Source organism: Thermobia domestica, chromosome 8 (assembly GCF_964235325.1).
Source record: "Thermobia domestica chromosome 8, izTheDome1.hap1.1, whole genome shotgun sequence".
NCBI lineage: Eukaryota > Metazoa > Arthropoda > Insecta > Zygentoma > Lepismatidae > Thermobia > Thermobia domestica.
The window spans coordinates 152826247-152841909 of record NC_137461.1 but is presented as its reverse complement, the minus strand read 5'-3'; the positions used below and the strand labels follow the sequence as shown (position 1 = coordinate 152841909).

General features: G+C 34.4%; 1 protein-coding gene across 2 annotated transcripts in view; it reads right to left on the bottom strand.

Annotated features, from left to right (window-relative positions):
* Nucleotides 1-15663, bottom strand: part of LOC145693296 (alpha-tocopherol transfer protein-like) — a 180737-nt gene that overhangs the window by 7131 nt on the left and 157943 nt on the right. For both annotated transcript variants that reach the window (XM_081769152.1, XM_081769153.1), the window contains exon 7: nucleotides 3764-3908. In XM_081769152.1, the coding sequence (XP_081625278.1) occupies nucleotides 3764-3908 (145 nt within the window). The remainder of the gene's footprint in view (nucleotides 1-3763; nucleotides 3909-15663) is intronic.

Below are 15663 nucleotides of genomic sequence, written 5' to 3'. Positions count from 1 at the left end.
GCAAATGTTAATGAACAAAGATGACAACAGCACAACAATGTGGTTGACAAACTAAATCACCAATTATCGTGCAAAGAACTTCAGAAGAAATTACCGACGGGACCCACCAGACGTCAAGACTATTAAAGACTATTAAAACATAGTTTGAGAAGTTTTTAGCCACGGGAAGTGTCAACCGACAGCCTGGCTCGGGCAAAGCACGAACGTCTGTGGTAACTGGATGAGATCAGGGAGGTCTTCACTAGAAGCCCAACAAAGTTAGTTCGCAGAGCGTCACGCGAGTTGAACATTCTACCTTCAATGGTCCATGAGGTGTTCTATAAACTACTACGTTTGTATGCATATAAGATGCAAATCGTTCAGGCGCTACAGTTTGATGACCTACCGAAACGAACCAGATTTGCAATGGAGGTTCTGCAACGGATCAAGGATGATCACGGTTACTTGGGGAGGGTGATTTTCAGTGATGAGGCAACCTTCCATACACCGGGCAAGGTGAATCGTCACAATGTGCGCATTTGGGATTCCGAACCCCCATATATTGTTCGTGAATGTGTCAGAGATAGCGAGAAAGTGAATGTGTGGTGTGCTTTGGGACGCAACAAAATTATCGGACTATTTTCCTTCATGGAGCACACAATAACTGATCCCGTTTTTCTTGACATGCTTTTGCTTTTCCACAGCTACTCCTTTTGTAACCAAATGTGATATTCCATGGTGCCCCACTGCACTGGTGTTTAGATGTTCGTAGGGCTTTAGGCCGAACGTTTCCACAATGACGGATTGGACGCGATGGACCCCTCCCAACATAACCCCTATGGATTTCTTCCTATGCGGCCATGTCAAAGATAGCACGCCTGTACGCCACACCTGTACGTGATATCAGGGACGTAGCCAGAGTTCTGAGTTTAGGGGGAGGCATATTTGCAAATTGAATAACCCATACAGGGTGACTCGGAAACTTTGTTATCAGAGTTACAACAAAATGTAACAGGAGAAACGATCTCCAAATTTGTTGTTTTCAATCTAAAGTGAAGGAATTTTACGCTAAATAAGAGTATGGTGAAATGGGATCTGGCCATCGACACGTTAGCGTAAAAGACAGTAACTTCATTCACTTGAGTTGTGGGTCCAGGTAAATGGCAATGTGCATTTTTATTTAACATTGGGCACATAAAGAGTGTACAGCCCAAATGGCTCCTTCGATTTAAAAAAAAAATCCTTCACTTTAGATTGAAAACATCACATTTGGAAACTGCTTCCCCTCTTAAATTTTGTTTATCCTCTTACGTTTTCCCCTAACTCTTAATAACAGAGTTACCCTATGTCAGGGGACTTTTGAGACACCTTGTATATATATATATATATATATACAGGGTGTTTCAGAACAACACTGACAACGTTTAGGAGGTGATTCCTGACACCAAGATAAGACAAAAAGTATAGACCAACCTGGGTGGACAAATACTTCCTTTCGGAGTTATAGACTGCAGAAAACGTGAAAAAATGAACTTTAAAGGTCCATAGCTCTAAAACTACGGGATCTACCGTAGTCGGGTTAATAGGGAACTAATATGTACCCTATGCAAAAATCTATGTTTCAGAATCCTAAGGTACTCACGCTGCAATTTTTATAGAGGGAGTTTGGCTACGAGCATATAATTTGAGGTACCCACCAACTACCTCTATAAAAGTTGTTGAAGTGCAGCAGGATTCTGAAACGGATATTTGCATAGGGTACATACTAGTTTCTAAGTGAAGTCTTGAGGTGACTACGGTAGGTCTCATAGTTTTCCAGCTATGGACCTTTAAATTTAATTTTTTGCTTTCTCTAAGTTCTTTCCATTTTTCCTTTACTTCTAGTAAGAATATCACCGTTAGACGTATCAGGAACAGCTATGAAAATTTCTTTTGCATGATTTTGTTTATTTGCATAAATAAATATATCACTAATAATCTATAATAAGTTGTTCATTTATTTTGGAATATCCGATACGGCTAGTTTGATGATGAACAGAAATTTAAAAAGTTCGAAACTTCTAATTTGAATTGAGTAAGTAAAATAGTAGTATGGTGAAACGTACATTTCTTCGCGAATAAATTTGTATATTAGTTTTTCTTTTTAAATTTTTTTTCTCTATATTTATAAATTTATGTGTAAATGGAACAATAGAAGGAAAGATTTGACATCCAAAACTATTTGATATTTGTAAAACAAATATTCAACGAAGTCATATTCACATTTAGCTCAGACACACAACTTTTTCACATCTGTAGCCTTAGTGAAAATATATTTGTGCAGCTCTTTTTTTATTTCCTTTTGTTCCTACACATTTCTACTAACTATTTTGTTACTAAAAAAAATTCTACTATTTGTATGAGGAAACTGGAGGAATCAACTGACTTTACTTCAGTGCTGTGAAAAGTATGACCACCAATAAGAAGAGTGAAGGGGTGTGATTATTTAGGGCAGGACCGGATTAAGGGGAGCTTAAGGGAGCTGTGAAGGGAAGACTCGGACCTCCAGGTAAACAGGGAGCTCCACTCTGATTAAAATCTCAACTGGCTCTCTGCAAAGAATTATTCATGATACAATCATCATCATAAGATAAATATGCCAAAAAATGTGAAACAAATTTCTTCGTTTCTTACGTCTACCGTCTTAATAAATTACAATAAATCAGTTTTTTTTTAAAAAAATCGAATACCGGTATACTGGATGAGAATCGTGATTCATATTTTCTCGCTGAATAGTGTTCTGCAGTCTCTTGTAATTATAGAATATCCAGTCACAATCCAGTAGAGAAATTAAGTCGCTGCGTAGAAACACAATAGGTTATGTTCTCTTGACTTTAAGGGTGTGATAGAGGAGTTCGCTAGGACGAAAGCTAAGAAGAGAAATTTATGAGGTACTCTATTTTTTATTTATTACATTTATATAATAGGATAGCCTTGTGTGTCTTTTTGTGCATCTGGAAAGTTCCATTAAGCGTAATATCTAATACATGGCATGGTTGATGTCGTACAACTACGTGTATTCCCTTAACGTTCCTACTGAACTTTCACAGAAATGTATTAGGCGAAGTCAGCTGAAGTCATATATTTTTTTTTTTCTATTCCCGGCCTCCAGTTGGGTATCCGGCCCTGGTTCAGAGTAGTGGTTGGTTAACTCACTGGAACGGGCAGCCAAAGATCAGGCTCTATTCTCGGCTTAATTTCGGACATGTTTACTTCTTGAATTTTCAATACTATTACTTGTATTGTAACAATATGAAGACTATTTTCAATCAGACACAATAGGACACTAGATGCTTAAACACTGTTTCAAGTTAGGTAGTGTCTAAATTTATTTGTGGCCTCCTCCGATTTGATTCTCAAACTGTTAATCCAAATGAAAGGGTATTGTATCTGTAATTCATCTAATATGACAATTGAATGTTTTGCTATTTTACTAACTTTTACTATTTTAATTAATATTTAATCCCTCTAACTACCTTTAGCTGATGCTTGAGATCAGATATTGGTTAATGTAGTCATAGTTTATAAATAAATAAAATAAATAAAATAAAATAGCTTTACAATTACAGTGTTCGAGATATTCATCAACTGATATCAGAAATAATACTGAATGTTTTGCATTATACCTCCTTAAAAAATACTGAAACATTAAACAAGAAAATAATGCTTAATTGGTAAAAAAACATATTTTAAAGATGGTTTTAGTATGAGAGAATTTCCTTGAAATATAATACGTTAATCATACCTTTAAATACTTCATCGTTTTCTGTCATTTTTCTGTAAAGCTCTGAATTATCGAAACTCCCACCTTGTCCTCCAAGTTCTACTGGAAGAATTTCAGGTTTGACCATTTCTACGAATTGTTGTAGATTGCTTCCATGGAAATGAATCTGTAATTTAATAAAAATTGGTGACTAGAAGTTTGCAGAACAGAGTAATTGTGTACAAAAGCTAGTTTTGGGTTCTAACATACAAATCCAAATTACGGTTAAGTGATAGTGGATTTTCTTATCTTTTAATTTACTAATACTGTGAAACTTTGCTTGCCAATAATACAGATCTCTCTGAATCTTGAAGAATCTAAGCATAGAGTACTTCACCTACTCTAATATCTAAAACATTGGAAAGATATACCTCTAACATTAATTTATTTACCTCTGAGATACCTTTTAACTTTCCAATATATCGTTATAGGAAGTCTTATAGAATGGCTGATAGATATGGTAGAAGATTGTTTCTGATATGTATTCAGCGATCAAACTAATTCTACCTCTACTCTTATACAACCTCTACTGAAACTAGAAGTATCCTTATCCCTCTTTTCAAATCTAAAGCTTGAAGTTTTAATATTGGATCACCATAATTTGCAAGTCTATCGTAGTTTCGTATTATGAAACAAAAGTAAGTCGTTTAAACAATTAATTTATTAAAGAAGTTATTCATTTAGTATACTTAAAAAACTAGGAGTTCGTGAAAATTATCATTCTACTCATTCGTTTCTGTAATTCCTGTAATTCCTTTAAGCTTCCAAGCTTTCGACTCTCCCTTGTTGTCATGGTCACGGAGGTTAAAAAGAGGAAGAAAAAGAATAGAAACATCAAGGAATAAAAATGGAAGGGACTTACCAATGGAAGAGCTGTGTTTACGGAAACACGTTGTCAAGTACGTCAGCGATCAACGAATGAAGAAGATGTAAACTTAAATATGACAGATTCAATTTGTGCGCCTTTCTTTGTTCATTGTGGGAAGGTTACCAACTCATATTGTTATTATGAAGGTTACCACCATTATCCGCATGTCAATGGTTTGAAAATTTTGTAATTTCTCCCGTTCATCATGCAACCATCCCTTGTCTAATTTATTTATTTATTTATTTTTTTAATGAATAAATGCATTTTCAGAACCAGTCTCTCTCTCTGTTTCATTTCTGGCTCCAAATAAACTTTCTGAATCTTCTATCCAGTATTGCGTTTCTTTTAAATACTTCGATAATCCTGACACCGGATTTTCCACTTTTGAATCTCTAATATGCTCCTTTCCTCGGACGTTTAGATTTCTTTCTGTTTTGCCTATATAACTCTCTTGGCAATTACATTTTATTTCATAAATACCCGATTTTTCATTGGGATCCTTGTAATAACTCTTAAATTGGGTAATTAATGCTCTTTGCTAAACTTTTGTGGAGCTTTAAGGCTGTACGAAAACCGTGTTGTGTATAGATTCTATTTAACGCAGTTGTCAATCTGGGAAAAATATGTAATCCAGCCTATGTTTTATCTTTTATATCGGTTTCAGGTTTATTGGGTCTTAAATTCCTTTTAATCAATCTGATTATACAAAGAAGCTGAGCACCCATTCAAAAGACCCAGCTTCAAGTATTCAATCTCTGTAAATCTGTTTTAAGGAAGTAAGACGTATGACGCGCAAAAAGAAATTCTTCTAAATATTAGCTTTGGTACCTACTGCATGTGCAGATTTATTCTGAATGTACTGTGTACCGGCTGCGGGCTTGTGGTGGACACTGGTAATGAATTTACTGTTATGCCTTCTTATGTTAAGGTCTAAGTACGTAAGACTGCCGTCCTTCTCTTTCTCAACGGTAATCTCAAATTGCGGTGAATATTGTTTAATTCTTTTAATAAGTAATCTACTTGTGAATCATCCTTGTAAAAGAAAAGTAGATCGTCAACATATCTATAGTATCAAACTGTAAGAAGTTTCCGTTGTTTCAAACTCCTACTTTCAACCATATGGAGTACTAGATTTGCTAACAAGGGTGATAAGGGGTTTCCCATAAAAGGTTTGGAGAATATATCCCTCTGTCGACATACAAGAATTTTTAAATAGAACACCTAAGAGGAAAAAAAAATATGAAAATAATACGTATTCACAGACGACTCAAAAAGTAACACTGCAGTGAGCATTGTAATTCTCAAAACAACTATAAAACAAAATTGAGACACTAACATATCAAATAGAAACTCAAAACAGAAATAAAGTTTGTTCGGGGAAATTTTACTTATATAAAATGGAAACAATGAACGCAAAACCATGGAAAATATAAGAGATTGGAAATGTAGCCATATAATACAATTAATGTAGTTAGAACTTCACACTATATTGATACAAGCACAATTATTTAAATTACGCAGAAGAGATACTCCCAGATGATGGTGTGGAAGGAGCTGGGAACTATAGACCATATAGTTTTCCAATGCGATTTAATAAAAACATTTAGAGAAGGTTTACTAGAAATAGTTTATTAAAAATCAGAATTAGGTTCCTTAATCGAATAAAAAGTTTGTTAGCTCAAAGGGATGAGGCAAACAAAATTTTTACTTTTAAAAAACTGAAGGATGTTTATATATATATATATATATATATATATATATATATATATATATATATATATATATATATATATATATATACCGGGTGCACCATTTATAATGTCCCACCTTTATAACAGAGGAACCAAGAGAGAGAGAAGCGAAACTTTGCACAAAGAAACTACAGGAAGGGGGACATCTATCCGTATATTGGGTACCATCACCAGGTGAACAATGTTGCCAACCCAATATAAAGTTATGATTTTTTAAAATGGAATGACCTGAATTTAATTTCATAATTCAAATCAGCAATGAAAACAAAGACGAAAGAGATAACACTCGCAGATCAGTGTTGCATACTTTTTGAGAAATATTGTAAAACATGTGTAAAATTTAAACGTCTTTAACACACACAAGGAATGAAGTAGTAACAATTGATGCACATTAAATACTGGGAAGAACTCTTTAAATTGACTTCAAGTTTAGAAGGATCAGTAAAACAGTGTTGCCACAACAGAAGAGAGAAAAGTTGAGTTTGGAAATAGTGCAATAACTTGGAAAAGGTCCATAGTACAGTATGGTTTAAAATTCATAGAGCAAATCAGTATGTCATAAGGAACATTGTCGCGTTTATTTGAGATCGATAAGTCAAGTACTTACCGAGATATTCGGTACTCTGTAAAAGGTGAGAATTTTGTGCTGTACAAGTTGGTAACGCTGTTTCAAAATTCCCTTTTTTTCCCCTCTTCGTTGGAGGAATAATAAAGTAGTAATCTGTGACAGAAGTTATATTCTGTGACCTGCCGAACTAAAGCAAACTATTTAAAATAAGGAAATAATATTTTTCTGTTTAATGAATTTTGTAATGTATGTTACGAATAATTGTTTCTTGATCATCATAAATATTTATTTATTTAATTTCTTTCTCCTGAATATGTTAGAAAAGACAATAAAATGTAGATATTAATAGTTGCCAAATTTTAATTGAAAATACATAGGCTAAGTTCTGTTAAATGGTAGCAACATTTTTCAGATTATCCAATATTTATACGTACTGTCCAATCTTAGGGGAACATACACAACTTATTTTGTATTTCATTCACCAAAAGTACAAATAATTTACAAGTTGTTATTTTTAGAAGTGAGTTGAATTTATGGATTCATTCGGTGTCGATTCCCTTATGAGGACTCAAACGTTATGAGTAAAAATACAGCACGTAGATAATATGCCATAAAAGCTATAGTGGAACAAACACCAAACAACCTGTGTTAGGTGGTATTAAAAACAAGAAATGTATCTGATCGGTTAAGAAAATTTAACCTGGTGGGTCCATGAACGGTTGGATCCGTAGTGTGCTGGCAAGCAAACGAGTATAATATAAAAAGATGATCAAATATATGCTGGATGATCACAAAAAGCAAGGAAGTATTTAACCAAGTCAGGGCAGGTTGAAACTAGTAGAAACTCAAGGTGTGTATAGGGACCAGGCACGTTAGCAAAGGTGGGTATGCTTGCAAACCAAATAATGTAAACATACTGTGTAAAGAATGTTCCATAGTTCTTCTGCAAATTATATGCGAGATCGTATTCCTTAGCTCAGTTTAATTTTCTGTATAACGTCCCACGTTTATGCCATTTAGGCTAAGGTGGACATTGATTAAGGCAAGTGACTGATGATAGAAGAATTAATAGGATATAAATGTGAGAGAAAGCGAGAGTACCAGACAACCCCACGGACACGATGTTATCCACTACAAACTTACTGGACCGGAAATCGTATCAGGGACCCCACACACCAAAGGTAAGCGCTCTACCACTGAGCAACCGTGCCCTCGAAGCTTAAATTTAAGAAGGCATAACAACACAATTTTCCTATTATACTTCAGTCAAAATCTTTTGCTTTTTTGTACAATGCTTCTCAATAATTGAATACAGATTTATGATATACTGCAAAATGATATGTCTGAAAAGCGATTATTCTCGGAAAAATACGTACAAACTTCTGTATGTTGGTCACTAGAAACTATCATTTCATCTATTTGAACAGAACGAAGTTGGAAACTCACACGTGCTTTTGTCCGTATGGAGGAGGCTTGTCAGCGACAGTGTGTATGCGAGTAAATGAAGACAAGGGAGAAAAAAAGCACCATCCTGTGCTACATGGTCATTATGATGTAACATATTCTTGGAGTTCAGGATAAGCAAACGTGGAACTGTGTCCGTAGAAAACAAACACGTCACCACGTGAAAGTAAAACCGAAATGCTTATTTTCGCTTTGTGTTGACGCAAAGCGTTACAAAATGAGAGAGTTCAGGCATTGGCGTACGCAGAGGGTGACTCCTGGGTAGAGATGCAAGGGCTCGGAAAAAAACCGGCTTTTTTGGAAAAAAAACTCGGTTTTTTCTGCTTTGCTTTTTTGCTTCGGAAATTTTGGGCTTTTTTCAAAATACTGCTTTAAATTGATAAAACAGACTTTGTATCGCTTCTCTATAACACAAAAAATCATTTAGTTAGTGGTTGATGCTGATAATAATATAAAACATCGAAAATAAACTATGAATTTCGAAAAAATATTTCAAACAATTTTTCTTCAACATATTTACATTATGAATTCCACAGGATTAACCAATGTATATAATAAGATTTTTTTTAACCTCCTATATACAAAAGTAAGCAGAGTTGGCAAGAACCATGGTTGTTTTTAAAAATGCCAAAAACCCGTTTTTTGGGGGATGTTTAAACCAGGCTTTTTTGGTTTAAACCAGGCTTTTTTGACTTAGATTTTTTGCTTTATGTATTTATATTACATATTCACAGAAATAGCCTAAGTTTGTTTCGCCTTGATGTTATTATGCAACAGCGGGGTTATGCCGGAAGAACTCCCATAAGCTTAAAGAAGTGCGGTCAGTAAATTTCTTAAGTTGAGAATCTCCCGCCCTAGCCATTGGAAAAATCCCGTCATTACTTGAAATGTAAGACAATAACGGGAAAATCCTGTTATTGCTTTGCATGTAAAATTTAAAGGTCAACGTACCATAATCAGTACGCTAAAACTGAGGTATTAAATTACAAATTTAGTACCGGTACGTAGATATCATTGAAAGTCCAATCCAAGCTAATGTTGGAAGCTACGTAGGCAATCGATAAATTTTGCCAATTTCTATCAATATTTTAAGCAATATTGGCTTCTTTATAAAACAACACGCATTTAGGCATGTAGAAATATACAATTTGGTTTGTTTCGTATTTTTAGGCTTAACATCCTTACGAAATACCGAGGTTATCAAGGACAAGACTTTCGCTTAAACTGACATCCGAACCGCTACTTGGGTTACGCATGAAAGAAGGTTTGTGGTTCGACCGAGAATTGAACATGGGACACCTTGATTAAAAGGTGAAAGGGAAATAAAACTATTGCAGGTAGTTTGATATCTGGAAACGTTACCATGAAGTTCACACGATTCGCATTTTTCATTCTTTTTATTTTTGTGGTTTAAACCAGTTATTAAAAAAAAAAAAAAAAAAAGTTGGTGTAAACCAGCCAACCCTAAAAGTAAACACTTCTTTTTAAAGAATACACAAATAACTAGCAAAATAGTATGTAGTATTTTTACTTCAAAATATTCCATACCCTCTTTTTGAAACAAAATACAATTAAAATAAAACATAAGAGAAATACTTACATTTATATGATACACTTAAAGGCTGCACATCTAGAGCTTTTGGTTCTGTATATTCTTGAAATTCTACAGTTAAGTTTTATAGAATCACCATCACAGTTTACCCAATCAAGTTTTCTGAATTTTTAACAAGAGGGACTCAACATATCATTACGAACCCCCCCCCCCAAAAAAAAAGACTACGGAATATATTTAAGTTAAGCTAAATACAACTGCACAACAAACATGACTGAGTGATTAGCTTTTGCGCTTCTATCGGGAAGTCCGGGATTCACCCAGCATTCGACCATTCTGACAAAGCTTTTCTTCATTCCATCTGTGAATGTAGAAATAGTGCGTGTACTGTGAGTTGGGCGACTTCCTTTTTTATTGTTTTTAAATCGTTATTATTACTAATTACCAGCAGTGACGGTTTTGCGAAGGTTAGGGGGGCGGTCTTTCGGACTGAAGCCCGTTCCCCGAAGTTACAGAATGTCTGCAACAAACTAAATATCTATTATTTATGCCTTTACTCATAAACTTTAAGCTCCCGTCAAATAAAAATTACGAATGTTTAAAAAAACTAAACATTAGTAAGAAACCCTTCCCAAAATACTTTTCTAAATCCGCCACTGATTCTCAGTATAAAATGATTTTTAAAGTTGTATCCGGAAGATTATTGCTAAACATATAAACGAAACGAAATATTAGTTATGCCTGTACTCATAAACTTCAAGCACTTCCCAAATAAAATTAGGACTTTTTAGGAAACGAAACAATCAGAAAAAACCCTCCTAAAGTACTTTTCTAAATCCGCTACTGATTATTTGTATAAATTGGTATTCAAGGTTGTGTCCGGAAAATTATTGCTAAATCACTTCACAGCTACAGTATAACAGAAATGTGGAAGTACGGTTTAACGGATATATTGAAAAACGTACGCTTTGACGGATAAATAGAAAAACGGGCAAGTTTAACTTTTGCGCTAGAAGCTAGAGTACTAAAAGCTCTTAGAAATGAAACACGGATGACAAATTAGAGAAGAAAAAAGATGTCGATAACTCAAAAGTTAAAATAAAGTTAAATAGCCTCTAAAATTACCCTCAAATACTACATTCTTCATGTTAGCTTTAATTCGTAAAACATGTGCTCCATCCATCTTGATGGTGAATTTCAGAGCGAAATATCACATTCAGGTCATGGAATTCTTATCTAACTATACAATATACTATAAGAAAGCTATTTAGATAGAAAAATCATGAAGTTGAAAAAAGCCAAAATTTCCAAAATTCTCGTTTTTTTTTCAAAAAAGCCGGCTTTTTATGTGAAAAAAACCATCGATTCAAAAAAGCCGGCTTTTTTGCATCTCTACTCCTGGGGGTCCGGACCCCCCTGAAATCCAGATTTTTTTGTAAATATAGTCTACTTTTAGGGGCAATTTTAGAAATTTTGATATAATTTAGCCTAAAATTGTATTTGAACTCCCCAAAACGCTTTAGACCCCTCCCGAAATAAATTACTGCGTACGTCCCTGGGTCCAGATATAAGTACGAGGGTAAAGTCTTGTACACAGCCCATGCACGACCGTTTGAGTGGTTTGATCCAGTTCACTTTTAGGTTAGTTGTGGTTCAGAGTTTTGGCTTCACGATTGTTTGTGTTTTTTGGTTTGCGTAGCTGTGTTGTGAGAAATTCAGTGGTGAACCCGACTGAGGTTGGATTACACATGATAAGCGTTCCTATATCAAAATCGAAATCCTATGTGGAAAGAATCCAACTGAAATTTACAGTGCTTTGCGGGAGGTTTGTGGAAATAGTGTAGTGGATCATAGCACTGTATTACGGTGCTCAGCTCGTTTTCGTGAAGGTCGTGTAAGCACTGCGGGCACCCCAAGAAGTGAAAGCCCTTCAACTGCAACAGACTACACCTCTGAGATTATTGTGAATGACATTTTGAGAGAGGATCGACGAAAACATGTAAGAAAATTGCATATGAGGCCAAAAAAATGTCTGTCACTTTAGTTTACAGAATCATTACTGAGAAGCTGAAGATAAAGATGAGATGGCTTCCGCATGATCTGAGTAAAAGAGCAGAAAGCATGTCGTAAAAGAATTGCAGAAAAATTGCTTCAACGTTAACAAACACAAGGAAATCAGTTTTTACGAAGAACTGTTGCAATTGATGAAACCTGGATACGAGAGTTTGAACCAGAACTGAAGTTTCAGTTGTCACAATAAAACAGATTAGGCTCTTCACTCCCGAAGAAATTTCGCCGGCAACAATCAAAGGTTTAACTCACGATGATCTTCGCGTATGATACAAATGGAGAGATGGCTACAGTAGAGTGCCACATGGGACGTCTGTACCAGGCGTATACTATAAGCTGTTTCTGCAAAAAATTTTGCGCCCGAAAATTCGTGAAAGAAATCCTGATATGCTTTCAGCTGGTGTCCTCATTCTGAACATAATGCAGGGCAGCATACTGCTCTGCAAGTAAGGGTGACACTTAACAAGTATGGATGGGAAATACTTCTCTTCCCAATATAGTCCTGATTTGAGCCCACCAGATTTGTTCCTTAAATTAAAATGACCACTCTGTGGAAAACTTTTTGATTCGATTCACGAAGCTTTAAGTGAGGTGACCCGAGTGATCAAACACCTCAACAATGAAGGTGTCCTAACCAGAATACAGAATTTACAAAATATTGGGAAGCTGTCGTAAACAAGTATGGAGATTGTATTGATGGCCTGTAAAGATATTTTGTCCAATAAATTATTTAATTCCATAATATCTTTCAGTGTGCAGAACTTTTGAAATGACTATCGTACAATATATTGGAAAAAAATATTCCGAACAGTTGCTAGGACATAATATTGTACGTAAAGGTACATATAAACACTACATGCAAACATTAGAAACTATTGGTATCATAACAAATAACAGTATATGAATCTAATTTCGTAATAATGTTCGCAAAATTTACAGATCGCAAACGAACGCAAATAATGAAATAAATTATTATAATTGCATAGGGCTACCAAGTATAGCAAAAAAAAACCAAACTTTACATTTCGTAACACAATCCACTGCAGAGTGAAGCAGTATAAAACATTTTAAGACATTCATTAATTACGACTCAGCTGCTGCGTATGTAAAAGAAAACTTGAACCTGTGATTTTTATGATATTAATGCACAATTAACATATTTTTACGTTTGATGAAGTATCATAGAACGAGTTTACCAAATGTATACTTTGCTAAGCTAACCAAAGCCAACCTACCTATCCTAACACATATTTTATGTTCAAGGACGAAAAGAAAGAAAAATAAAACACCTAAGTAAAATTTTAGTGAACACCATCAGCACTATATTACAGAAGTAAAACGTATCACGTATTGTGCGTGAGCCTGTGTATAGTACATTGTCAGTCAGTCTTACTACTTGCATTTTGGTCAATTTACTTACCTTTGAATTTATAATAAATATGATTCTGGTTTACTTTTGGTGCATCAAATTTTTAAAGATTTACAGGAAAATTTCCGTACTTCGTATGAAAAGACACATTTAGAAAGAACACATTTCTGCAAGCGATGGAGTTAAATACAAAGTAATACACCTGTGTTTTATTTTACAAGTATAGGTTACTAGTGTAAAATCCTTACGAGTACTTTACTACGGATAAAATAAAAGAGTGCATATAAATGATGGTTGCATTAGAAACTATTTTCCACCGATGCTGTATTTGTGCATAGTGTACAGAAGTTGTATTTTATGTTTACAAGTGGAACGCTACAAGTATGAAACCGTAACAAGTATTATTGAAACTCATATGTGCCAAAATCCATTCGTTTTCACTATCCTAATTTTTGCATTAGTAGTATCGTCTACTAACTAGAATTCTGAAGAGTTAAAATGTATGATTGTTACCGTTAACAGATCTCCGTGGAGTTTCGCTATCACAAATTTTGCAATAGACCCATTATTTCATAAACATATTGTAAATAAGTAACATGTACCAGTGTAAGACTATATAGATTATGTTTCTATCCAATACGATTAACGTGACACAAAAAAAAAAAAAAAAAAAAAGTGTTCGGGCTTCGGCAGCTAATTTGAATGCATTCGCATCTATTTTATGAATGCGCTGATTCTTGATGATTTTCACAACACAAAGTTGTTAATGAATACGGAGAGAATTTAATTTTTATGTAGTTAGCAAAAGAAAAAATGAGGCCATACTTACCTAGATTCTGTAAGAATCACCCCATTTTTTGTTTTCCTAACTGTACATTTTCACAATGAACACGGAATATGTAGATTCAATATTTATACGCAGTTATTTTATCATTTATGCATTTTCTTCACCTTTAGAATGCAAATTAAATATATTTTTTTCTTTTAAGAAAAGAAACTTTATTTGTAACGTATTAATTCTTTTCCTTTCCACAGGTGGATCGATAGATTACGAGCATTTCGCAGGAAGAAGAAGAACAATTGAAATCTGAAACAATTGATATACGAAACGAAGATGGATCAGCATTTCCACAGGATATTGTAATAGACGTAAGTTAAACATTTTGCTATTTGAACAAACATACAATTAAATGTTGGTTGAATATCACGCAATTACAGCATTGTGTAAAATATAAGAGGAAATGCAGTGAAACATAATTACTTTTATTATAAGAGTACATTGCAATTCGACAGGCATAAATTATAAATTCGACAGACCGACAATTGTTTCTAAATATCTTGTACCAATATGTTCATGACGGCCTAGCTTCTATATTATATTATATTATATTATATAGAAGCTAGCTAGCGGGATTAAATTAACTATGTTTCACTTACTTTCCATGAAGCATATACAATATTATTGATTTTCTGTGGTTTAATTTGACGGGTGTTGTAGATGAATGGGTCATTTCGACCTGAACTCGGGATATAAATCGAATTATTATTTTTGTAACAAATAAGCAAGCAGTAGAACTGATTAGAGACTTTTCACTAACTGACATTTTTTAAAAAATCTTTTAACAGACTATAGTTTGGCCACATACGTTTTACTGTAATTATTTATTGTTTAATCTATTGGAAAAATGAAAATACTGAGGTTCAAACTGTGTATGCTTTTGTACTGTAATATAAGAAAGCTCATAATTTGCCTGCTATTAGTAATTAATTTATGATGATGATTGTTGTTCTTCCCGGAGGTATGTGCTTGACCCCGAAGGTATCTCAGCAAGGTGAAACCATGGTGGCTTTGCATTGCTTTCCATGGGATGATGATGACGTTCTAAGGGCGGGATCCGAACCACTTGTGTCCTCACCGAGAATCGAACCCGAGCTCCCTTAGTTATAAGGCGATGAGCTTAACCAGTCGTTCTGCGGAGACACCAATTAAATTATAACATGCCAAATATATAAACAATCAATCAAAAACATCTTTAGGGTCACACTTACTCAATTTTTGGAATTCATTTCTTGTGTCTAGGTGCATAATATTACTGTGTTCCGTTTAAGTTGCTTTGACGGAAGACATATGGGATAGCATTTTTTTAAAAAATAATAATATGTAATATTTATTGCCTTAGTGGTTGAATGACTAGCAGACTCACATTTGATGCAAGAGTTAGCGGATTCTATCCCCCAAG